Source organism: Chrysemys picta, chromosome 15, assembly GCF_011386835.1.
Source record: "Chrysemys picta bellii isolate R12L10 chromosome 15, ASM1138683v2, whole genome shotgun sequence".
In the NCBI taxonomy this organism is placed as follows: domain Eukaryota; kingdom Metazoa; phylum Chordata; order Testudines; family Emydidae; genus Chrysemys; species Chrysemys picta.
Window position 1 is genome coordinate 8,879,114 of NC_088805.1, and position 26,593 is coordinate 8,905,706.

A 26,593-nucleotide genomic window follows, 5' to 3' on the forward strand; every position below is an offset into this window, starting at 1 on the left:
ATGCGGCTCTTACAGAACGTGGAACAAGAAACGCGCCGTGGACATTGCGGGCAACAATGGACCGCACCGATAGCCTGAGCCCAGCCCGGGGGCGACTTGCCTGGCACGGGCTGGCCTTTGTAAGCGGGTTTCGGGGATCAAATACACGTGGCGCCTGTTGTCAGTTTCACTTGCGGCCGAAGGGCCAAGTCGCGAGCGGAGCCGAGCTCCTGCTGACACCAGCGGCCGCTCAGCGCCTCCCGGGACGAGCCACTGGCGCTGCCGAGGGACGGGGGGAACCTTTGTGCGGCGGAACTGAGTTGCAGCAGCCGCAGTTTCCTGCCCGGCCTGGAATCCCGCGCGCTCCGCAGCGGGGCCGGTGTTGCCGGAACGGGCCCTGCTGCGCGGCGGCTCTGAGGGGCCCGGGCCGCCATGGCCGCGGGGTCGAGCGAGCTGGAGCTCTTTCGCCGCCGCTGGCGGGCCGAGCTGGCCGGAGCCCGCCAGGGGAAGAAGCGGCGGCGGGCGGCCGAGCCCGGGGGGAGCCCGAGCTGCCGGGAGCCCGTCTCGGGCTGGAGCAGCTGCGGGGGGGTCCCGCTGGCCGCGCCCCGGGATGGCGGCGGCGGCGAGGAGGAGCGGCGGGAGGCCGGGTACTTCGCACTGGCCCGGAGCCTGCTGGACGGGAAGGCCCCGGGGGTCCGCAGCCGCCGCCACCACCGTCAGCCCCGCCCGGGCCCCCCGCCGCCGCCCGTCCAACCCGCCGCCGAGCCCGAGGGCGGCGGAGACAACGACCTGCTGGGGCAGCTCATCCGGGACCTGGTACGGGACACACACACCCTCGGCCCCCGTCCCGGCCTCCTGCCTGTCCCGTTCCGCCCCCCCCCCCTTCCTGCCCCGCCATCTGCGCCCTCTTCCCCCCGCAGCTCCTGGTCTCTTTCGGACCCTCGACCTGCCCCGTGTCTCCCCAGCTCCTCATTCACTTTCCCTTAGTCCCTGTCCTCTGCATGTCCCTCCAGCTCCTCACTGCCCACCCATGGCCTCTTCCTAACCCTCTAACTGCCCCTCCCCCGGCCTCTTCCTGATCGTCTCTCTGCCCCAGCCCCTCGAGCGTCTCATTATAGTAACCTCCCCCCCCCTTTGTGGTTTCAGCAGGGGCTGGGTACCTCCTTGTCTTGTCCCAGGACTCCCTGTGCAGGGTGTGATGCCAGGGGCCTCTGGCACACTCACTGCTCTGGCTTCTGCTGGAGCTGTCCAGGCTCCTTCCCTCTCATTTCTTCCACCTCCTACTGCCAACCAGAACACCAAGATCCTCTCAACTCCAGGAACTCTCATGGCTGAGTGTATGGTCCTGGGGAGACAAGAGGATTTGCTCTTTCTTTCTATGCCAGAAACGTTTGTAAAATGTCATGTGATAACACTAATTTAAAAAGAACAGGAGTACTTATGGCACCTTAGAGACTAACAAATTTATTTGAGCATAAGCTTTCGTGGGCTACATCCGAAGAAGTGGGCTGTAGCCCACGAAAGCTTATGCTCAAATAAATTTGTTAGTCTCTAAGGTGCCACAAGTACTCCTATTCTTTTTGCGGATACAGACTAACACGGCTGCTACTCTGAAACTAATTTAAAAGTAGCTTGTTTTGAGGCACCTCATTTTGCCTTCTGACTTGATAAAAGGCCTGCATATATTTTAAATTTGCTCCCAGTGTACAAAATGGCTCAATTCTGTACCTATCTTCAGAAATTAATAAGTCACAAGAAGTAGAATTATAGAATTCTGTTTTTCCTCTTATTGATTTGGTTTAGGTGGTGTGGGGGTTAGTTTATGTCGGTCGAAAAATCTGTAGTTACATTGGACCATAACCAGACTGGACTTACTGTGTCTGGTGTTGCTTGTTGGCAATTTTGTTATCAATAGCCTATGAAAGTTTATTTTAAAAAAATTAATCTTTAACTTTAAGATATGTTCAACTTCATGAAAGTGGTAAGGATATGGGATAGGATACACTTACATGGAAAAAAAATCACCTCTGGTCATTATCATGTAGTTGGAGCTGTGCAAGTGGACTCTTGTATCTTTGTTGATGTTCCATTGACTTTAGTGGGACTGCGCACGAGTGCACTTGTAAGATCAAGGCCTAAATCTTTAAATTAGATTCTGAAATGATAACCCCCTTCATCATAATGTTGGATCCATAGTCAGGGGGTGGGGAAAAGGAAGAACAATAACAAGAAATATTCTCTTCTGAACCCCTTGTTGCTCCACTCAAAGGGGTAAAAGATTACTTTTTGGTACAGGACTGACTTCATACTCCAGATCAAAATTCTAGTCACTTGGGAATTGTGTGTTTCTCTCTCTCTCTCTCACACACACACTCCTCTCAACGAATCATAGAAGCACTTAGGAAGGCTAGTGTGTAAATACTTTTGATTGTAACTACTGAGTTTTTATTTACTCTAAGCCTATTTTACCATGGCTTTGGAATACATGGTCTCTTTATAGCAGCTTTTCTTTAACACCAAAAAGTTTGCTCCTCAGTGTTACGATGAGGTTGCAGTTTACCCTTTTTCTGTTAAATAAAATCTAATCTTTTCACACAAGATAGTGTGTGCTTAATTAGTTTGCCTGCACTAAGTATCTTGCTAAACAGTATCTCAGTGGAGAAGCTTTCCTGTCACCAAGAAACCAATATTAATTGTATAAATGAAGCAGTTAATTTGAAAGTAGTCCTCATCACAGCTCTGAACAAGTTAAAAGCTAGTTTGATAAATCCTTCTTGTGCTCTATCTGCATTACAGATTTTTTTTTTACAGTGCTGGAGAAATTAGGGGGAAAAGCCTTTGCTTCTTTCTAATTTAACTATGACTAATTATTCTTTTCTTTAAAAAAATAAAAATAAAAAGAGCAGATTATACTTCTGACAGGTAGGCACAAATTAATCTATTTACAGAATTAGTGCTCCATTAGCACACACGAGTGCAAATCCCTCTCAGAGGGGATGGCAGTATTAGAGTTTTGGATTCATTCCAGTAGACTTTTAGACAGACCAGTGCTGACTTAACATTACATTGTTCCTTTATAGGTTTTGCTTCATGTGCGATGTTGAGCACTCTCCTAGTGACAGATTATTTGGGGATTTTGACCATATGTACTGTTGAACGTGCACTCCGCTTGGCATCAGATATTAGGAGCTAACATTTGTGCTATTTGTCACTGTAAAGGTGATTTTTTTCCCCTTGCATTGCAGTAACTAAGTCCCTGTCTGATCTCTGACTCTGGTGTTACAATGTGACCATAAATACACACTTTAGACCTAGAAATATTTTGGCTGTTCTCAGTTTGACTTCATTGGGGTGGGAGGTGGGAAGCACTACTCTAAGAAAGCCCAACCTTACCCATTGGACTACTTTTTTTGTTCTGTATTTCCTTTGTCAGGGGTGCAGAGGGCATGGACTTGAATGAGGAATTGGCAAGGATGGGGTGATCTAGTATGAAGTGGAGGTGGTGAGGCAAGCTGTGCACTGCAGCAGTACTGTAGAGCAGACGTAGCTGAAGAATCAGACTGTGCCTGACTTTGGCAGAGATGATGAATAAATGGGATGTATTGTTACTTACACTTCAATAGTTATTTTAAGTGTGAGACGTTATGAAGATGTGTGAGAATCTTGAAGTGTTTGAGATGAAGGCATTATAGGAACTCAAAAAAATCAGAGATCCCAATTTCAGAAGGAGTAGGTTTTCTTGAATGTTACGAACGTGCCAAGGCTGCCATTGTAACAACATGAAAAATATCTGGAAATTTCAGTTTCAGCTTGTGTGTTAAGCATGAAGACTGAAGTTGAGAGTTGTGATTGGAAAGAAAGTAATTTAATCTTGCTTTAGCCGCAAATCTCAATGCAACCTAACATGTAGAATTATGCCTTCATAATACAGTAGCTGCAGCATGTAGAGGGATTTTTATTGTTTGCTTATACAGGAAGTAACTGATACTAGAAAATCCTCTTTTCTTTAACAAGATCTGATTTGTGGTATTTACTCAAATTTAAAAAAATTATTGTTTTAACATATTTCTTCTGATAGGAAATGGATACTTTCAGACATACAGGAAACGATAGAGCAGCAGTTCTCAACCAGGGGTTTGAGGCCCCTGGGGGGCCATCAGCAGGCTTCAGAGGGCTGGTTGGCATTAGACTCACTGGGGCCTCGGGCAGAAAGCTGAAGCCCTGCTGCCCCGCCATCTAGGACTGAAGCCGAAGGTTGAGCAGCTTAGTGGCATGGGGCCCTAGGCAATTGCCCGGCTTGGTACCCCCTAATGCCAACCCTGTCTTTTATATGCAGAAAAACAGTTGTAGCACAGGTGGGCCATGGAGTTTTTATAGCATATTGGGAGTGAGGAGGCAGGTGCAAAAAGAAAAAGGTTGAGAATCCCTGCCATAGAATATAATCTCATTTTGATCTATTAAGTAAATAAAGATGTTAGGACACTACATTTTTTGCACACACTAGTTAAAACTCTTAAGTGAATGAATGTGTAGCGGGTATATGTTTTTAAAGTGCATTCATTTTAGACTTGTTGACAGTGAAGTTTTGAAGTTTTTTTTGTTAGTAACTTAAACGTCCTGTCTTCAAGACCCCTCTGTTTTAAAACGAGTGTACATGAACGTCAGCTGTCTGTTATTTCATGGCTTTTATTATTCCTTGCAACCAGTATAATCATATGAGTACAAAAAGGAAGTGTTGATCAGGTAAACTAAGATTTGTGTTTTGTTCATGTTTACAACCCTTTCTTCTGACTAAAAACTCCCAGTGAATCATCTAGATAGCCCTTCTTTCTTTCTTGCCTGAGAGAGATGTTCCCAAATGGAGCTAAATTGACTTACCTGATCTGACTGCTAGGATGAGAATAGCTCTGCACTTTCATGCAGGAGTGACTGCCCGACATTTTGGTATAGCAGGATTGTAGGATGGAAGAGCAGAGAAGGTCGGTCTGATTTTAGTTACAACACCAAGAGTACATATGATCTCCCCTTGATTTTACTATGACGATATTACTGCCTTGCCACTAACAATGTGCAATTTATTCATGTATTAGAAAAAGTGACAGTTTTTTTCTTTTTCTTCTCAGAATGAAATAAATGAGGTTCCTTTCTTCGATATCCAGCTGCCTTATGAACTGGCATTAAAAATTTTTCAGTACCTGGGAAGGACTGAGCTGGGCAGATGTGCTCAGGTAAGCACTATCCAAGATTTGCTTCTCTCATCCCATGTAAGATCAGCATGGGGCTCACCGTGATGCATTTCAGCTACTACACTGTGCAGTAGCCCTAAATGACATTTTACTCCACCAGAGACTTATTTTATAATTCTTTACATGTTAAGACATACTCCAAAAGCAGAAAATTGAAAGCAGTATTAAATGAACTTGATTCATAGTTTGCTTCAGTGTTGCTAACTGAAATGTTAAAGGATTGATAACAGCTCTAAAGGGACAGCATGAAAACTTAAGACCAAAATAAATGTTTGCTTGGATTTTCATTTCCAGTCAATATAGTTGTTTATAAACAAATGAGCATTTTCTTGCAGTGTTTGAAACACAAACAATGTAGCACTGAGAACCTGGAAATGAAACTGACTTAAAATTGATTTCCTTGTTGAAGCTGATACGTAGAAAGTAAACAAATAGGATAGTGAAAAATGGAATCTTAACAATTCTGTCACTTTTAGAAATTTAGTAACCTAACCTAGGGTGAAGTTATTTAATTTTTTTTCCCTTTCAAATTTACCCTGTTCCTTTTGAGGGATTGTAAACAGGTACTGTTACCAGCTTGTTCTCAGGGAGAGCCTATATACTATGTATATAGTAATTCAAACTCCTCTCCTTCCTGAGGTTTGGTTTTATTAACCCAGAAATTAATAATAGTACTACATAAAGTTACCTTGGCTGCCCCTATGGTTTCCACCCTAAGATTATTCAGTCCACACCCTTGATCCTCTCTCCAGGGAGCCAGTGTTGCCTCCTTTCCACCTAGATTGAATAATGAGCCACCTGCTTCACTGAATCACCAGAACCCACTTAGCAAATGCCAATTATCTTGGGGAATGTTAATAGGGTGGGGTGTTTCGGGCATTCACTCCCAACCTATTTCATGGACACTGTGGGATGTTTTTGGGCCTGGCATTTAGGATTTCTTTCCCAACAACATGTAATCACACAAAAGCCAATAAAAACAGCCTTTGGGGGTGGACTTAAACATCCTCTGAAGTGTTTGCAACAGCAATAACAAAGCCTTATATTAGTACACAACTACCAAAGAGTGAAACTGGCTAGTTGAATTAAATGCAAATAGTTATCAACTAGCATGAATGATTAAATTAGACCTTTAACATTTTTTCAGTTTGAATAATCTGTAATGTTACACAAGTAAGGATAGCTATTATTTAAAAGTTTTAACTTGACAGTGTCCCTTAAAAACAACAACAAAGTACCATTAGAAGAAAAAGATTTCCTCTTGCAAGCGTTCTGCAAGAAAAGTTTCTGAGGCTAATGTGTTCTGTAGAAGGCCATGAAGCTTTCACATTTGCTCCTGTTTCTGTCAGCCATCCTATAAAAATGAAACAGGTCTGCATTTCAGAGTGGATTGCAAGTAGGCTAGAATAATTTTTCTGCAGCCGTGACTAATTTACTTTGCAGCATACTAGTACTTGGTAGTGTTAGCTACCAAAAGGGCTATCTTTTTAGCGAATCTTCATTTTTTTTCTTTTATTCAAAGCCCATTTTTATGCTGTTTATCACCTAGACAGAAGGTAAGTGTGAGATGTGCAAAGGGTTCTTAGAAAAAGACTGTGGATATTATGTAGTGGCTAACAGCTGACCAAAGGCCCAGTATTTTTCAAGCATTTCAGAATGAGATGAATATCCAATGCTTTAGTGCAGAACTGGCTTCTTTTAAGTGTTCAACTAAAAAGCAAAGCAATAAAAATAAATACCATTTTCATTTTTCTCTTGGTAATTGTTGTTTTGAAAAAACTCCACCCTCTTCTGTATAATGGAATGCCCTGCTGCTTTTACAGTGTTTTGTAGAAAGGTTGTTTTTTTTTATTAAGGTGCCTTGGGAGTTTAGTGAAATTGGGCCAGTTAGTGGAAATGGCATCATGAACTATGCAAGTGCCTTTGGAGAAAACCTGTTTGCTTAATTGTTTATGCCAAATTGGTAACTGACTAACAGTAAAGTAGCCTGACTGCTGAGTCTCTTTGAGATTTAATCACAGCACAGACTGCTTGGGAGAACTTGAATTTTATCCTGATTTCCCCTTCCTCCCCCATCCGCCTTTCTTTCCCACAGCTGCTCTTTGATTTCTTAGCATTAATGCTGTGAAAGGCAAAGGTGTCTGTATGATATTTTAGACATCGTAAGGTCATGTGCATCATGTAAATTAATGGTGTCATCGGTTCCTGAACTCTTATGGGTTCACGGAGGTTGTGAAGTATCCATATTGGCATATGCTGGACAGCTGTTCTTTTCTGGTACATGGTGGCGGCTGCATTTTGAGAAGTCACAAAACCTGCCTGTTTTTCCTCATATTGGTAGTGGATAGGAATGAGAAGAGTGAGGCACTTGGGAAGCTACACATGTGGCAGAATTTTAAACAGTATTTTAGAAAGTGTAATATGGGGGGGCCTGATTCTACAGATGTTTGTGAGTACCGTAACTCATGCAATATTTCCCACTGACTTCCCTGCATTTGCAGGATCAGACATTGTCTGAAAACTGTGGGAGTGTGTGTCTTGTCTGTGTTCTATAAAATGCTGTGTGAACTATCTAAATGTTTTATAGTTACTAATAAGATAGCATTAGTCACTTGCATTTTGTGCTGGAAATGCTCCTATGTGATGTGTATTAAAAGCTGTAGCTAGAGTAAGGTTGAGTTTTGTTTGTAAATATGTTGGTGGGTGCTTTGCTCTAAGTATGTTTATCACTAATGTCATGCTTTTCATCTTCAGAGTGACTTAGAAATACTAATCAATCAAGCTGTGTATATTTAAGGCTCTCACTGGAGGAACTGACTTGTATTTCAAGAATGATAGATCCTGTAAGACAAGAATTTTCAGTTGCATGGTTCTGTCACTTATGGAGTAATTAACCTGAATAATTGAGAACCATCTCAAGTTATTTAATAATGCTTTGTGTATAGGATATATACAAAGCCACACATGGTTTGATGTTGTCTCTTAGCTTTTTCACATACAGTTCTGAAGCATGGATGGATGGGGCTTACCTCTTTTCTTATGTTCAATGAGCTAAACTCAAGCCAGTCAATAGGATAAGAGAGGAAGTAGACAAGCAGATGGACAGAGATTTCCTGAACTTGGTGTTTGGAGGGAACTGATTGCTTTTGTTATTAACCAAAGAGTTGTCTTAGTGGCTCTTGATGAAATTATTAGCATTTAGGCCAAATTCTGCAGCCTATACTTCCCCATTGAAGTCCCTGGGATTCATCCTGGGGTGTACATTGGTAATGACTTTGTGCAGTTTGGTGGTGGAAGGGAGGAAACTTAGTGAAAGGGAGGAACAGGTATTTGTTCAACTGGATTTTGGTCAGTCAGAACAAGAAAATAAAGTCTGGAATCTGATGGAAGGAGTCCTATGGATCTTATTAAAATATGCAAATAGCTTTAAATTAGGTAAAATTTCCAAATATATGAACACCACTTTCATGCTTGGCTGTATGTAAGTAAGATATAGTGAATGCCCCTGTGTGGAGCTGAGGGGAAACAGAATTTTCTCTATGGAGAGTGACAAGAAGTCTGATGTAATGTGATAAAAAGATAATGGTGACATTAAAGGCAAAATAAAAAAAATAGTTTCTAGATTCAGGGTAAGCCATGCAAGATGTTAGTGTTGATAAGCTTTGGAGATTTACATAATTCAGACTTGGAAAATAATTATGGTCCCACTTTAGTTTTTAACGAGAGTTTTGAGAGTTTCGACTGAGCTCTTTGACTAGCCGTTAGCAAGCAGGTTGTGAGCGCGTGTACGTGTACACAAATAAAGCCATGATTTTTTGGCTGTCAAGGCCTCACCTGAAATTCTAATTCAAGCTGTGCTAATAAATCTGATTTCAGCCAATAGCTGGTTTTTAATGCTGCAGCTCGCAGTGGTGTTGTGAAGTGAAATGCTTGAGACACTTTTATTAGAGACTTCTTGCAGCTGAGGCTCGCTCAGTGGGGCTTTTACTAGGGATTGTCGTGCCAGTTTTGGTGCATTAAGGAAAGGCTATGTTAGACATCCTTTGGAAATCCATGCTTGTAAACTGGCAAGACTCAATGTAATTTGATTTAAAAAATCATACGATAGGATTTCTTCTCCCCTTTGAATGTTTGTTCATGAAAGGTAAAATGATACTGTAATTAGTTCTAATATTTTTTATTCTGTTGTTTAAAACCAACTTAAAAACTTGAAACTGGAAATGTCTCAACAAATTTTGCCCATTTTGGCAACACATAGGGTTTTTTTTTTCTTCTTCTTCCATATATTGGTAACAGGGCAGAAGTTGGCATGGCTTGGTTTTGTTTACTTCTCTGTTTGTGCACAAGCCTGCCTCATCAATGTCAGCAGAAATGCGTTCCAGCGAAAGAGACAGAGAGGTTCGTTTCCTATCCGCAGTGTTTGCCCAGAGTTTTAACTTCTGCAGAACAGCTGCTTTTTTGTCTGTGCCAGCAAAAAATGGTAGCTTTTGTCTTTGTCTAGGCAACAGTGTGTAGATTTGTATTACTGTCAAATCACTGGAATTGAAAGGAGATCCCACTGGATCAGAACCGTTTTTTTTTTTTAAAGTTTTGGCATCATTTTGAGTCTCCTGAACTACACGACCGTGTCCCTTTAGGGATGGAAGTGGTGATGGTCATTGAAGTCCTTGTTGTTTTTAGTTTTAAGACCGATCTAGTCAGGGAAGGCACACTACACGTTTCCTCACTTCTAAGTGAATCACTGTACTCCAGATCGCTGTCTTGTCTAGTGATGAAAACCAATTCAACCGATGTGGTCAGTTTGGACTGAGGTCTGTAGTCACTAAATAGAACAGTAGCTGTGCTAGAGGTGGGTGCCCAGTCCAAGAAAGAGCAGCTTTCCCAGCTGCTGACCCTGAAAAGCTCTGCAGGCTGTGCAGCCATAGAGACTGGCCTCTCTTCCCAGGGTTTACGCCCCACTCAGTCATGGTTGCATAACTCTTCAAATATCATTACATAGCTATTCCTTTTCCAGTACTCTAGCCAAATTGCAGTCTGCTTGTCCCAGAGGGGTTCGTGTTAAACTCTCTTCCCCTTAGAGAAATTATGTCCCCATCTTGTAATACACATACAATTTTCTCTTAATGGGATTTCTGTTTGAAAAGGCCTTTTTTTAAAAAAAAGAGAGAGACAGACTAAGAAGCAAGTTACAATAAAGCTGCTAGGATTTTGTGGCCACAGCAGAATTTGTTGATTGATCCTACTTCTCTGCACTTCAGTGCAAGCAACACATAGCAGCAGTTAATATTATTCACCATTGCAACATGTACCAGTCTGGCTATTCATGTTTTGCAGTGGAGACTTGGTGACTGCATTTTTGCCACCAAATATGTAGTTAATGTCTCAAACTGAAATTTGGTGTTTCTGGCTGTTTGATTCTTATGAGCAAAAATATAACTGCATTTCTATGAAGCATATTTGTTTTCAGTCTGGACATCCTCGTTCTTATCTGGCATATTTGTTGATTGGCAGTGCTCTGAACTGGTGTGGACTGCATGCTATACGTTTTGGGTTACTTGGTATATGACACTTAGAAGTGAGACACAACCTTAGGATTGAAAACAGGCTTATCACCGATCTCATTGACAATAGCATCTCTCACATGGAGCTATTTCACTGTTCTCTTTCATGCAAGAATTGTAGCGCAATCGCTGCTTAAAGTGGTTTTTTTCCTTTGAATCTTTAAAATGGTAATTCTAGGCACACGGTTCATTGTGGTGAAGCAATTCCTTCTGAAATAGACAGCAACTTGAGGCTATTTTAAAATTTTAGTTTAATACTTCATTCTTATTGATGCACATTGTAATACAATATTTTATAAAAAGAACGAGGAGTACTTGTGGCACCGTAGAGATTAACACATTTATTTGGGCATAAGCTTTCGTGGGCTAAAACCCACTTCAACAGATGCATGAAGTGGAAAATACAGCAGGGGTGTGTGTGTGTGTGTGTGTGTGTGTGTGTGTGTGTGTGTATATATATATATAAAAATATAATATACAGTGAACATGAAAAGATGGGGGTTCCCATACCAACTCTAACGAGACAAATCAATTAAGGTGGGATATTATCAGCGGGAGAAAAAAAAACGTTTGTAGTGATAATCAGGATGGCCCATTTCAAACAGTTGACAAGAAGATGCGAGTAACAGTGGGGGGGAAATTAGCATGGGGAAATAGTTTTTAGTTTGTGTAATGACCCATCCACTCCCAGTCTTTATTCAAGCCTAATTTAATGGTGTCAAGTTTGCAAATTAATTCCAGTTCTGCAGTGTCTCGTTGGAGTCTGTTGTTGAAGAATTATGACTTTTAGGTCTGTAATTGAGTGTCCAGGGAGTTGAAGTGTTCTCTGACTGGTTTTTGAATGTTATAATTCTTGACGTCTGATTTGTGTCCATTAATTCTTTTGCGTAGAACCTGTCCGGTTTGGCCAATGTATATGGCAGAGGGGCATTGCTGGCATACGATGGCATATGTCACATTGGTAGGTGTGCAGGTGAACGAGCCCCTGATGGTGTGGCTGGTGTGATTAGGTCCTATGATGGTGTCCCTTGAATAGATATGTGGACAGAGTTGGCAACAGGCTTTGTTGCAAGGATAGATTCCTAGGTTAGTGTTTTTGTTGTGTGGTTGCTGTTGAGTATAACATGGCTACCACTCTGAAACCTGTCACAATATTTTATATCTCACTGCTGTCATGTTCCTAATCAGTCATTGTCAGCTTGGCTTTAGAGGGGTGATGCTGACATCAGAGTTATCTTTAGCCTATAAATGTGAAAATACAATTGTGAACATGAATTTATGTTTAATCTTTAATGTGACCTACCTCCTCTCTTCCCACTAGAATTTTAAAAGGGCATGTTGTCACAAAAGTAGGGCAAAATAAATGCATTGATTTGGATGACAATTGGGCCTTGATAATTATCTGATCTGGTATTTATTTCATGTCTGTCTGCTTTTAGGTGAGCAGGACATGGAAAGTACTTGCAGAAGATGAAGTGCTTTGGTACAAATTGTGCCAGCAGGAAGGGTACCTGCCTGATGCCAGCATCTCTGATTGTTCCGGCTGGAAACTTGCCCTTCAAGACTGCCGTGCCAAAGAGCGCACTTTAAGAACCAATTGGAAGGTAAAATGAAAGGAGTTTTAATAATAGTACTCCGTGATGACCATGTAGAACGATATAACACAGCTCAAACCAGTCATTCTACTGCTAGTGAAATGTGAGCCTCTTATTGCCGTCTTTTTTGCCAGTAAGAAGGTGAAGGCAGCGCAGGGTTTAATGAGCCCTCCTCTCAGCTCTTGGTGGCTTGCTTGCCTGTCTTGCTTTCACTTTGAAAATGTGCTCTGACGCTGGACCATAGCTCCTATGCCCTCTATTCATGTAATCACCACTTAAAGCCCTGGTCCTTCAGTCCTTGCTCTTAGGAAGAGTCCCCACTGGAATCAGTCTATGCATATGGTTCAGTAACCTCCATCCCTCCCAATTCACTTCTTAATTTGATGAGTGAGAGATGCTTTTAGTCTGTAGCGGTCTACAACTGTCTCTTGCATAGTACAGCAGTGTCATTCTTCTTAAGAGAATACGTGGGGAAGTAGAGACTCTGAAACGTATAGGAGATGAGCAGATACTGGATGGCTGTTCTTTCCTCTGACCTCCACTCCAATGGGCAGTGTAACCCATACAAAAGCATTAGGAAGGCCTGGGCTTCTAGGAGAATCTGGTATTAGATGGACCTATTACAAAAACAGTGTGTCCCTGTATTTCTGTGCAGAACCGCGTCGGTGCTGTGAGCCAGCTGCAGTACGAGTTGGGTAAAGTTTTGTGTGATGTGCATTCTTGTGATGGAGTTGCCATTGCTGGGTAAGTATGAAATTGTTTAATGTTTGTATAGTCTTCCTCATTGTGAGCTCTTGCGTGCTGTATCTTGACTAATTCACGAGCAAATCCAGACTGACATAATAGGGAGAAGTTACGTTTTCCAGCAGGAGCTCTTTTCCAGTTGAGATCTACTGTCACCAAGACGAAAGACTGTTGTAATTCTCTACTGCAAGTCCTCTTAGAAGTGACACTTACATTTAAAAAGTTGACAGTTAAAAATTTCCCACCTGAAGGAGTTTGCAATCTGAGATGGGTAAAACTGACTAAAGCTTGTGTTTGTTTGTTTGTAGCTCCAATATAAACACATAGTGTAGATGAGTTGCACTGATGTAAAAAGAACAGGAGTCCTTGTGGCACCTTAGGGACTAACACATTTATTTGAGCATAAGCTTTCGTGGGCTACAGCCCACTTCTTCGGATGCATAAAATGGAACATATATTGAGGAGATATATATATATATATACACACAGACAGAGAACATAAAAAGGTGGGAGTTGTCTTACCAACTCTGAGAAGCCAATTAAGACTCCCACCTTTTCATGCTCTCTGTATGTGTATATATATTTCCTCAATATATGTTTCATTCTATGCATCCGAAGAAGTGAGCTGTAGCCCACAAAAGCTTATGCTCAAATAAATGTGTTAGTCTCTAAGGTGCCACAAGGACTCCTGTTCTTTTTGCGGATACAGACTAACACGGCTGCTACTCTGAAACTGATGTAAAAAGTTACTTAGGGGTAAGCTGCACCAAAAGTCACTTTTTACATCAGTGCAGCTTTCCTGGTGTGTGTGTGTGTGTGTGTGTCACTGTCACTTTTTACACCAGTGCAACTACATTAGTGCAGCTACACCATTGCTAAAAAACAACAACCGTAAAATACCCCAGGTTCTCCCCCCCCCCCCCCCAACTGTGTTGGCAAGCTCAAATATGAGGCAGTGTGGGACCACAAGCGAAGGAAGAGAGTGTAAGGAGATTACACATGCACATGGGATCTGAAAGATTCCTGGGTTTTAAGGAGAGACAATAAGTGTAGGAGACTTTTACTTGCAGCAGGGTGCATGATAGTCAATAATTAAAAAAAAAAAAAAAAAAAAGTACCCAATATTGAGAGAAGGAAATAAAGAAAGGAGAGAGGGTTGGGAGGAGTGTTGGGAACAAGATAGATTTAGTTATATCAAACTAGTGAAACCAGTGCGAGCCCCTAATGCAGATACACTAGGGTGCCTTTTCTAGTATAGATAAGGCATAAGAGACAGATTTAAGGATGCGTAAGGCTTTGAAGGTGAGAACAAATGTTTAGTTGGACGTAGTAAAAAACGGTCAATGGATTCAAGGGAGAATGATGTAATGCAAGTGGTGAGAAAGGTAGATAACTGCAGCTGTGATTTTTGGAATAAACTGCAGTGGAGAGAGTTGTGAATGAAGTGGGAGGCCAGGGGTCACGGTGACTAAGATATGGATAAGGCTTTCAGTAATGAGGATAGAAACAAACGGACTGAAATTAAAAGAATGGACTGGCATCTTAATATTCGACAGGAAGAAGCAACATGATTTAGCAGGAGCTGGGATGTTGAGGGAGGAAAGAACTTACCTTCCTTATTTATTATTGTTGTGCCTATTTTGAAATAGTCACTGCAATACTTAGATACATTGAAAGGTTGTCTAGTTTCATTGTAATTTCTGTATATACCTTTGCATCTTCTGATTAAATACAACTATTTATATTGCAGTAGCACCTGGAATGTGTAAAGTGCAGAACAGACCTATATGAAAATAGTACTGAATTACAGGAGAGATTCCTGTGTTTCCTACAGGAAAGAATATTCCAGTGGGACTATTTTTCTTTACTTCTGGCTGCACTTCATTGTTATGATGTGACTTGATTTAAGATGCAGACCTAAAGACTTGGTTTTCAGGAATTTCATTAATATTTGATTCTTCCATCTTTATTGGCACCCCTGTTTATTCTGCTATGATTATTCATCTGTACAGTTCTCTGAAAGTGTTTCTCATTCTTAGAACATCCCAGACTTGCTGATGAGATTACCCTGACTATCCCAATGGATGTATGATTTTAAATTTACACTTGTTATATTTCACAGGTTTTGTAATTATTGTCCCTTTAGAAGAAGTCACACTAGTAAATAGAAATGATGTCGTAGGAATAGTTAGAGGACACCATCAAACTGTCTTAGTCCCGTAGCACATCAGCGTATGATGTTTTATGGCAACACTTCATGTTAATGGTACATTTATGTGCGGTGGGACTAGAGAAAACTGCCTATAAAAATGACACCCCACGTAGCAAATACTTCAACTGGTTATAATAAAGGTTGCTCCAGATCAGCTGAGTATGGAGGACTCTTACAAGCGTCCCATGCAAGATGAATTGTATGGCTGTGCATGTGAGCTGAGATCTAAATCCTAAGGCAATGAGTGGAAAGGGGATGTTACGCGAACACTTATCAGGTCCCTCTTCTGCTTGGGGTTGTCTGTCTTTTCATGGATTTAAAGCCCTCCCCACTCCCAGTTTCTATTTGTATGTTCCCTTTTGTAGCCTATTCCTTTTCTTAAACTTCCTTCGTTTTTCTTCTTTTCTCAACTTAGTAATTTTTATTTAATGTCATGATGTCTGTTTCTTTGCAGTCACTTCAACGGTTGTGAGTCTGTCACTAGCAAAGTGGCTGTGCTCCTATTAGCAGGCCCAATATATTTTGTGATCCCACAGTTGCAGAATTTGCTGTGAACCCACTGCTTGCTGTGCTACTGTGTTCCAAAGTTTGTGCGTTGTTGTTGTTGTTTTTACATGCCTGTTTGAAAGGTTTTCTTCACAACCATGAGCAATAGAAACTGAGTGTAAACTGATGTAGTTACAGCCTCTGCAAACAACTTGTTTACTACCTGCACTTCACTCTTATTTGGAACGTAAGCTACCAGAGAACATCCCTTTAAATCAGGGGTGGGCAAACTTTTTGGCCCGAGGGCCACATCGGGGTTGTGCAACTGTATGGAGGGCTGGGACAGCCTGGCCTCAGCCCCCTCCCACTTCCCGCCCCCTGACTGCCCCCCTAAGAACTCCCAACCCAACCAACCCCCCCGCTCCTTGTCCCCTGACTGCCCTCTCCTGGGACCCCCGCCCCCATCCAACCTCCCCGCTCCCTGTCCCCTGGCTGCCCTCCTGACCCCTATCCACATCCCCACCCCTTGACAGGCTCCCTGGGACTCCCACTCCCAACCCTCCCTGTTCCCCATCCCCTGACCACCACCCCCAGAACCTCCACCCCATCCAACTGCTCCCCTCCTCCCTGACTGCCCCCCAGCAGCCCCCACTCCCTTACCCAACCCTCCTACCCCCTTACCAGCAGCAGAAGCTCACAGCCACGACACCCAGCCAGAACCAGCTGCACTCCCCACGCTGCCCAGCGGGACCGGTGGGCCAGAGCGCGGCCCATGCGGTGGCATGGCTGCGCGGGAGGGCCCGGGGGCTAGATGCTCAGGGGCCGGGCAGGACGGTCACGCGGGCCGGATGTGGCCCGCGGGCCATAGTTTGCCCACGTCTGCTTTAAATCGCCACGCACACAACTGTATTCCAGATATCGAATACCATTTTCCAAAAGAAGATGCATCTGGCATTCTACCAATGACATTCAAGACCTGATTCCTTCAAGATAGCACAAAATTTCATACCATCCCAGAACTGCCCAGCTGTTTTTAAGAATTGTTGTTATTTAAATGAGACTACTGGTACTGCTGTCACAACTTGTAATCATGTTTGCCATTTATGCGGTGTCTTCAGCTTCAAGTCTGTGGCATTTTTTTCCAAGTATCTTGCCTTTTGTGCTCTCCTGCTCTTTTAAAGCAGAGGGTCTGTGGAGCCTACAGTTCCCAGTTCCTTCTGTCTGAGTTTTAAGAAGTTTTATTTCAGAAGGTCTTTGGCCTGGTATATTGATATTTTCAGATTTTGTTTTTCTTTTTTAATAGCAGTGTTTCTATTTAAATGTTTAGACAGACAAGGTGGGTGAGGTAGTCTTTATTGGACCATCTTCTGCTCATGGAAGAGACAAGCTTTCAAGCTTAGACACCATCGTCTTCAGTAATAGTAGGAATAAAAACAAGACAGATTTACAGAAAAGTAGCTGAAACTTACAAGTTGCTAACTATATAAGTAAATACCTTCCCGTCCTCACATGATGAACAGAAGTACCTAAATATGCAGCTTTAATTGAAATAGGTGGTTCTTGGATTCCAAACATTAAAAAAACCTCAAAAAAACTTTATAGTATTGTGGCTAATGGCGTCACATCTTTCAGATTTATAAGTCATAAAACTATAATGAATCCAGTGATCAATATTTAGCTGTTGCATCCTAGTAGTGAATGCGTAATTTAATAGCTGAGGTTAACAAAAGTCAATTTACTTCTGGGTGTAAATATCAGTAATCTTTTACATTTAGTGATCGTGTCTCCAGCCCTGCAAACACTTATGCTTAGATTTACACATGTGAATTGAATGGGACTCCTCGTGTCCCTAAAGTTCAACATGTGAGTTACTGTCCACAAGATTTTGACATTAAAGATTATTTTTATAATCTTAAAGCTAATTTTGTTGTGAGTGGCATTTGAATCAATATTTTATTGCTTTGAAAACAGTGGCACTTAGTGTGCTAAATGTTATAGCGTCATTTTGTGGCTCAGCATCACCCCTCTGGAAGAAATAAATACAAACTCTAGATGCTTCACTGTACTTTCTTTGCATGACAGAAACATGGAATAGTACATCTTTCATTTGCCATAGAGGGTTTTAATTTGTCTGAAAAAGCTATAGACGGACAATTCTAAGAGGGTGACTTACCACTATTACCCTGAATTGTGTTTTGCGAACTTTATTGTTAACCTGTCTAAACTAGTTCAGGAGTATGCAGTCATTTGGAACCAAGTAGGTTGAGACATTGTCTTCCTGCTTCCTGTAAGGAAGCAAAACATGAACAGATTGGAACTTACTCTTGTATAGGGAAACCTGTAATTTGTCTCTCTGCCTTCCACATTCTCTCCGTCCTGCTGCCAATACCTAAACCAGAAGATGGCAGAATATCAAGGATTGATTTAGCGCAGCTTGAGCTGTGGGTTGAAGGAGGCTGCTAAGATTTCTTCTTTCTAAAAGAACCTTGCATTTATGGCTTTGACATCAGATAATTCAGTCTGGCCTGTGTGTGGAGCATCTTGTGTTTATCATTAAAATTTTATCTAGTGGTTACGATGCTTGTTTTCTGGGTCAGACCTTGAATTCCTTTTCATTTGAGACAGTGATGTTTGTGGTTACCTCACTCCCAATCAATGTTGTATAGACCAGCCTTTCTACAGTTACTCGTCTCAAAGGATCCACTTAAAGAGACGCCGGCCTTTCAGCCACCCCCAGTGTCTCTCTTGAACATAATTGGAGTTTTTGTTAAAATGTAAAGGTCAAAACTGACCTAAGCAGTAGCTTGTCTGTATATGTGTAACTTATAAATTGGCATGGAAAATGTGTTTCACAAATTCTGAATACGTTAGTTTTCAATATATGTTTGACTGTTATGCAGTAAATATCTGTAGCACACCTGAGTTCTACAGCAGTTCTTTCCTCCATCATTACAGTATTCTAAAAATATCCATCACAATCATCTAAGCTAATGTATACCTGCACAGTAATCTCTGCATTAATCTCCTTTGCTAGTATTCCTATACCCTATTGGACATTGTAGTCAGTTGTTAATCACTCCATTTTGCTAGCACAATGAATCTCTGAAGCACAAAAAGTCAAAGCCCTACTTGACAAGTTATTTGGAGTTCATTAGACTGTGGGCTGTTTCTAGGTAAAGGATCCTGCCACTATCACAGAGCACTGTTCTGGTAGTACAACAGCAGTTGTTTTATTGCTGCCTGATAGGCTATATGTGCAGGCATCCTTGAACTGTGTTGCAGGCTCCTTTCAACTTTTACATTTACATTAATACTCACTTTGCTGTGGTGTCTGCCTCCTCTGTCTTTCCCTGCAAAAAAAAAACCCCACCAACAAAGAAAACTCCCTGATCTTCCTCTTACTAAGGATTTTTTTTCTCTGTGCAGCCTGACACCATCTATCTGTGGAAATAGTACTTTCTTTGCCATTGCATTTACTGCTATTGTACATATTTTTGAAAGCTCTACAGACCACTCTTCCAACAACTGGGAAGTGAAGAGATGAGGCCTCTGATGTTTAAATTTCTTTGTGTTGGAGAAGGGGTTGTAGAAATTTTTTATCTTGCGAGGGTTACACATGCTTGTGTGTGGAGAGTTAAAGACATTACTTCACGTTGCGTGGCACAAAGTTTAACTAGGACCGTGACACATTAACAAACAAAAGTTTTAAACTCACTAAAATCCCTCCTCCTTTTAATTGCTCAACTTTCACTCTCTATTCTTGTGATGTCACTATTTCAGTAATTCTTTTTCAGGTGGGGCAGGGTCTGAATGCAAAACTCCCCTCAAAAAACAAACGAACAAAAACAAAGGAGACATTTAATAGACCAAAAAAACTTTCATGTCTTTGTCACTAATTATAAAGAAACAAAAATGGCCCAAGCTTAATATTGTTTCCTTTTGCGGGTCACCTTTCAGAGGGTTGAAAACAAATGACATCACAAGTGCAGATAGGATTACAAAACGTGTGAGGTAGTTCAGGTTACAGGTGTATTCACTTCACTGCCACCTAGTGAAAAAGAGCCTTTCAGGTGAAACTGGCAGGAGAAACCTGAGACTGGCTCTTTGTAGAAGCTCCCACTCACTCCATTTTGCCTGAGCATTAAGCTGCTGCTTTACTCAAAGCTTTTATCAGATTCCAAGGAGAGCATGGCTGTTTTGAACAGCTGTGATGTCTAATATTCCCAAATCTGCAACAGTTCACTTCATTTTGTAAAGCACAATTTTCTCCTGGGGCTAGATTAGTTTGTCCTTGCTTTAAAATTATGTTTAATAAAAGAAGCAAATTCATATATTTCATTTTAAAGTTATAATAACCTTATACCTTCTGGGCTGTTACAAATATAGCCTTTTCAATTAGCACTTTCTCCTCTGACATCAGCAAGATATGCACATTTTAACACACTAGGTAAGAACACATTACTTCATATCTTCTTAAACTGAGCTATCATGTCTCCCTTGTCCCCAACTGAAGTCTGAGCAATTATTGTATGTTTCTTACATTGTATTTTTGTCCCCTTTTGAAACTATTATGCCGAAGAACCAACATCCCTGCTTAGCGATACTGTGGCAGTGAGGTAAATACCAGCTATGGTTTCAGTGGCTGTGTGGCAGTCCAGCACTATTAATTAAATTGGTTGTCAGGGTATTTTCTTATTCATACCAAGCAAAGATTATACTGCAATAGAAAACTCACATGCTACAGAAGCCTACTCCCTCAAAAAAAAAAAAAAAAAAAAAAATCCTGTTTCTCCTTGGATTTAAAGGAGGAATTATAATAAAATTTTAGAATCAAATTTGCTGTAAAATATATTTTAAGGGCAGGTTGCTGGCTTTGAACAAGGAATGTCCTGGATGCTATTTAATACTTCTGTTTGTTCCAACTGCCTTGGAATAGGAGCTGCGTGCACTTAATAAATTGATTGAAAAGTTGTTTAATATCAGTAGCTTTTGTAAATATTTCTGCATGCTCTTTTGAAATGCTATTTTGTTACATCCAGTACAGCTTCTCAACAAAAGAACTCTGTGCCTTCTCCAACAGCATGTCATCGGGTGCTATTAGCCCCTATTTTCTAGGGATTGGAACAAAGTGATGCCCACAATTAATTTGCTGGGTACAAAGTCGCACACACTCTGACGCCAAAATGGTCCGCACTTACCATTTGGCCACACACCGAGACATCTGTCTTGAATAATAAGCCACTCAAAAGTAAGTGTGGGATGGAATTGTGGACATTAAAAATGAAAAAGATAATTCAGCTTACTCTTTTACCAGTTGCAGGGTTTCCTCCATGCGCTGTTCCCCAAGTTTATCTAGAGTTTTTTTAAGTGATGGGACTTACACCATTCCCTTTTCCTGATATTCAGTTTAAATTTCCTTTTCTCATTTTCATCCTATTCTAGTTGTACTCTCTTGTGCCTTCCTAAATAATTCTTCCCCATCCCTGGTGTTTACATCCTTTAAATATCTGAGCATAGGTAAGGATTGGGCATTGTTATCCCTCTGTCATCTAACCTTACTCTGCGCAGGGTCAGAAGACACTGGTACACAGACCCAAGCTATGCCTAAACTACAGCTTCCACTGTTTCTGGTAGAAGTGAAGATTTCATGGTTTTAACTGTCTAAATATAGACAAGGCCATAGAATCTGTTTAATCACTCTGTGTGTGTGTGTGTGTGTGTGTGTGTGTGTGTGTGTGTGTGTGTTGCTTTTTGATGGACTCCTAACTTGTCATAATTTTGAATATATAATCTGTCACCTTATTATATGGGCCTTGTGGAAGGTAATTGTCCTTAGCAGATTGGGCAAGCACTTTAGTCTGTGTATGTCTAATTTATCTATCTGTAAAATGGGTATAACAGCACTGCCCTACATCATGGGTCTTGAGGATAAATACATTGAAGACTATGAGGCACTCATCTACTACAATATTGGTGCCGTATAAATAGCTAAGAAGACATAGAGCAATTTAAATGAGCAAGGCTGGGGATTTTGTGGACTGGATTTGCATGTTTAACGGAGTCTTGTTCTCGAAAAGAAATCCCTCCCCCCAACCAAAACCGCCCTCACAAAAAACCAAATGCTATGACAGAAGCCACAGAAGCTTCATTAACTTCACGAAGGACTGGTTTAATTACTGTTAGTAGAATAAAGATGAAAGATTTGAGATGTTCAGTGCAGCACGACAATACAAAGTGCTCATTATTATTTAACTTGCTTATCAACAGGCACCTGTTTAAACTCGGTGCTATCACTGTGAATCATTACTTGAGAAAAATTCCCACTGACTTCAGTAAGAGTTGTGACTTAATAAGGATTTCATAATCAGATCTTTTGAGTATTAACAGATGGTCACTGACTGCCTGAAACAAAGTTGTTGGGTTTTTTTTTGTTTTGTTTTGTTGATCACCACAGGTATCTGGAAATAGAACAGACTTTGCCTTCTGGAAATTAAACCTAACTGTGAGGCAATTTTTTCTCCCTTTTTTCTTGCTACATATTCTTTAGAGGAATTATGAGAATCGTCAATTGATTTGTGAGCCTGCTTATCAGAGTTGTGTGGTGTTAAACCATTCAAGGGTAGCTGGTTGCTGTGGAATGATGTACTTGGGGTAGCTCAAATTGAGGATCTATACCAGTATCCTAGAGAAACAGAAAACATGTGATGGCCTATATGACCGATTTGTTTGGAGTGAAAATCTGTCTTGCCAGCACTGAGAACATTAAGAAGGAAACAGTTTGCCTGCACTGTTGCCATGGACTGAATGAATAAATTCACTACTGTTTTGAAAATGCTTCTGGTAACAGTTTTTCTTTTGTGTATTTGTTAGCTTATGTATTAGTTGCAGTTGTACTTTGCACAAACACTAATTAGACAGCCATCAACACTGAGGGCCAAAGGCTTACTAACAATGCAACTGTGATAGCAGTGTCTTAATTGCTTGAAGGTAATTGTCATTAGGCAACCATAAAGACATCTGGGGCTCTGGAGAGAGATCAGTCTTCCTCTCCCTTCCCCAAATTTGTTCTGGCTCTTGCTATCGAATATAGTTAAGCTTTTTCAGATCTGATTTTGTTTTTGTCCAGTTTCCCAGTTTTTGCCCTTATGAAATTGTCTGCTTCTTCAGTACCACTTCATTAGAACCGTGTCCAACTCCCACACCTCCACTTCCTTCCACATGTGCTGCATTTCAGTGCCCGCTGCTGAGTCAGCATGGAATACCAGCTGAAGCAGGCCACAGGTTTTTTTTTCTAACCACCTGTCTTCCACTTTCACCACTATAAAAGAGAGAAAGGAAACTATTGCTTACCTTCTTGTAAAGTTGCTGCCAGTAAAAAGCAGTTAAATTATTGTTTCCTTAAGTAAGCAGATGGGGGAGAAAAACCCTCATTCGTGTGGTGTGCTTTCAACTTTGACTGTAACACTTTTTGTCTTGGGCTAGTAAGTTAGGCCTAGAGTTTTAAAGGTATTTAGGCTTTGCTGCACTGATCGTCTCAATGCCTAACTGATTTAGGAGCCTAAATCCTATTTTCAAAAGAGATTAAATGGAATTTAAACTTCTGAGTGCCTGACTCTTTTGTGATAATGAGATTTAGGCTCCTTAATTAGTTAAGCATTACAGTGCTGATCACAGCAATTCCTAAATACCTTTAAAAATCTGAGCCTTAACTTCTCTGCCTCTGTTTCCCCATCTATAAAATATGGATGATAATCCTTATCTGCCTCAAAGGGGTGTTTCAAGGATTTAATTAATGTTTTGTAAAGTATTTGGATGTAAAGAACATGTTAAATGGCACATGTTCACTATTGGATTAAAAATAGGTTTAGTTAACACAAGCAAATCAAGGTAGGGTGGTTCTTATATGGTAACTTCCTTGGAGGTGTATTACAGACTGCTTTTCAGAATTATGTAATAGCAGTACCAAACATAATATCAGAATAAATAATATAATTATGGAAGGTTATCGTCAGTATATTCTACAATAAGGAGTAGTAGTAGGAGAAAGGCATTAACACATTCAAAGGGAGAAAAGATTGTTTTTTAGAGGTATTAAGTGATGAGGTAGGAAAGGGCTCTTCTGGTTAGCAGGAGTTTCAGAAGCAAAGGCTGTATCACCACCACTGGCAAAGTAGTAGAACAGGACTCAGGAAGTGGGTGCTTGTTGAGTGCTAGGTGTGGCTGGGAATTAGCTCGAGGAAAGGTCCTTAGACGTTTCAACAAGACCACAGAGTGTGAATAAAGTATTTGTGATCTGGAACTGGATCTTGAAATGCCTTGTGATGTTCAAGAATGGGGAGCAAATACAGAACGTTCTGCCACTCTTTAACATAGGATGCCTTGTAGAATAAACTATTTTCAATGGAGTAGGTGTTTAAATGTCTCTGTTTCATGGAACGTGAGTATGAATTTGCTACTGAATTCAACAAAACAGCAAGGGTAAAATAGAAAGCAGGTGAATGATACCCATACCATAGAAAATAGCACCTATTTATTGCTTTATTAAAAATAAATTAGAATTTTTTTCTGGCATAAAGAAGTCCAGATGAGCTTTAATTGTCATCCTTGTTGGCAATCTCATTAGAGAAGCCAATGTGTGAATGGGCTTAAGACTTTCAGTATCTAATCTGTGTCTAAAGGACTTCATTTTGTGGTCCTCTCTGTTTAGCATAAATCATCAGAAGAAAATTTGCATGAGAACCCTAAACATTATTGGGGGGGAAGAGAGAATCTTTAATAGATTAATTATAGCATTCCTATCATCTAGGAGCAGATTATTTACTGTGCAGTGTACTGTTCTGCTGAGCTAACCTATGGTAGGCGAAACAGCCACATGAACATGAAACTTTGCCTTGTGCAGCAAATCCCTTGATGTAAAAATGAATTGCTTTAAGTAGAAAAGCTGCTATTCTTTTCTTCTAATACTTGAACAATGTTTATGGAGCTAACATTGAGACTGTATTGTCCTTTAAAATAGCATTAAAGGAAAATTGTTTTAAAAACTCCTTTTCACACTGGAATCTGCAGTTTCACTGTTAAGGAACCCAACTCCAATCAGCTATTTTTATTCTCTCGTATGTGGTAGGATGTTTTAAGTCCCAGAGTGCTTATCTTGCATGCTGTATAGAGAAGTTAGGCATAGTGCTTATAGGAATATCAAATTCTGTTTTTTATTTTTTTTTCCTTCTCTGATTTTGCTTAAACCTTCAGCCTCCCACTCCAGTCTCCTGCACTTTCTTTTTACATTCACGCATCTGAATAAGTACCAACAAATATGCATTGTGAGGGAGAGAGGCTACTGTTTTTCCTTCTGTTAAGCATGGAGGTAAATATTCTGCTGCTCAGTGCTGTCAGCTCTAGCAATATGTGATCTCTCTTAAAGCTCCAGCCCCTGGAGTAATGTGATTACAGGAGAATCAGACCTTTCATTTAAAAAATAAGATATGTTTTTAACCCTCATGTTTGGGAGGTGAGGGAGGCTTGGAAACATGAATCCCTAGTGCTCCGACAATAGAAGGGAAATTAAAGACAATGCAGACTTCATTACTTTTCAGATCTCATGATTTAGGGGTCCTGACTTATAATTTGTTAATGCTTGGAGCTGTGAATACTGGCTGCTGCCTGCTTCTCTCATGCAGTGGATGAAGATTTACACACAACTCCAGTGCCTCTTTCTGAAGAGTTAGGATTCTGCTGCTGAAAGAAAAACACTGTAGCATCTGTCATTTGCTGCTTCTGAGTGGGGAAATTCCATTAGCAGGAGTTTCTGTTAGGAGGCATACGCCAATTATTCTGGGTGCCTTGATTTTTGGGTGCCCAACTAGAGTCCTGTTGTGCATGATTACATTCCAGGATGCTGAGCACCCACAACTCCAGTTCAAGACCATGAGAGCTGCAGATTCTCAGTACCTCTGAAAATCCAGCCCAAGGTGACTCGATTTGGACACTTAAGATCAGTGGACAATTTTGAAAGCTTTGGCCTTGGTGTCTTGGGCCATGGAGACAAGAGTCATTTCACCACCCCTCCACCTCCATTCATGGATTTGCTGTCTTCATATCTTCAAGGGGTATCTACTGGAGACATTCCCCCGCACACACAGTCAATCTTGGTCATTTGGCTCCAAGTCTTCTGGCAGAAATGGGGGCAGTGGCTCAAGGAGAGGGTGTGTGTAGGGGTGCTGCCAGTTTTTCTCTGGTGGTGGGAGAAAGCTGCTTGAGCCATGATCTTGGTGGAGACCATGTGGGAGAGGAAGAGAAGCATTTGCTTTCTGTTGATTTATATCCAATCACTTGAGTTGTGTGGAACTAGAACAATTTCCAGAAAAAGGAAAAGCCATCACTTGGTCAGGGCCATAGCCCCAAATGGTCTGTCTGATTAAGCTAGAACTTTCTAAAATATTATATTCTGGGCGGAGACTCTTAATGTTACTTACAAATTAATAATAGTAGAAAAATGTTTTACAATAGCACATAGTGGCTTAAATTGAGATGGGTGCCCCCTTCTGCTTGATGCTGTACAAACACATAATAAGTCATAGTTTCTGTCCCGAAGAGCTCATAATCTGTACAGACAGGGTAGGCGAAGGGAAACGATATTAACCCCATTTTGCACTGAGAGATTAAATGAGTTGCCCAAGTTCACGCAGTAAATCTGTGGCACAGCTGGGAATTTCCCAGATCTCACGAGTCTTAGGCCATGTCTACACTTACAAGGTTACAGTGGCACAGCTG

At 41.1% G+C, this 26,593-nt stretch overlaps 1 protein-coding gene across 3 annotated transcripts in view; it reads left to right on the top strand.

The window, feature by feature from the left end:
- Positions 1 to 332: 332 nt before the first annotated feature.
- The window catches only part of FBXW8 (F-box and WD repeat domain containing 8), a 61,727-nt gene continuing 35,466 nt past the window's right edge, over positions 333 to 26,593 (top strand). For 2 of the 3 annotated variants that reach the window (XR_010592845.1, XM_005303259.4), the window contains exons 1-4: positions 336 to 795; positions 5,103 to 5,207; positions 12,226 to 12,390; positions 13,037 to 13,125. Coding sequence is in view for 2 of the 3 variants with exons in the window: in XM_005303259.4 (XP_005303316.2) it covers positions 412 to 795; positions 5,103 to 5,207; positions 12,226 to 12,390; positions 13,037 to 13,125 (743 nt within the window). In the remaining variant the exon portion in view is untranslated. Of the gene's footprint in view, positions 796 to 5,102; positions 5,208 to 12,225; positions 12,391 to 13,036; positions 13,126 to 26,593 lie in introns of all 3 variants that reach the window. The other variant, XM_042843192.2, reaches the window with a different exon arrangement.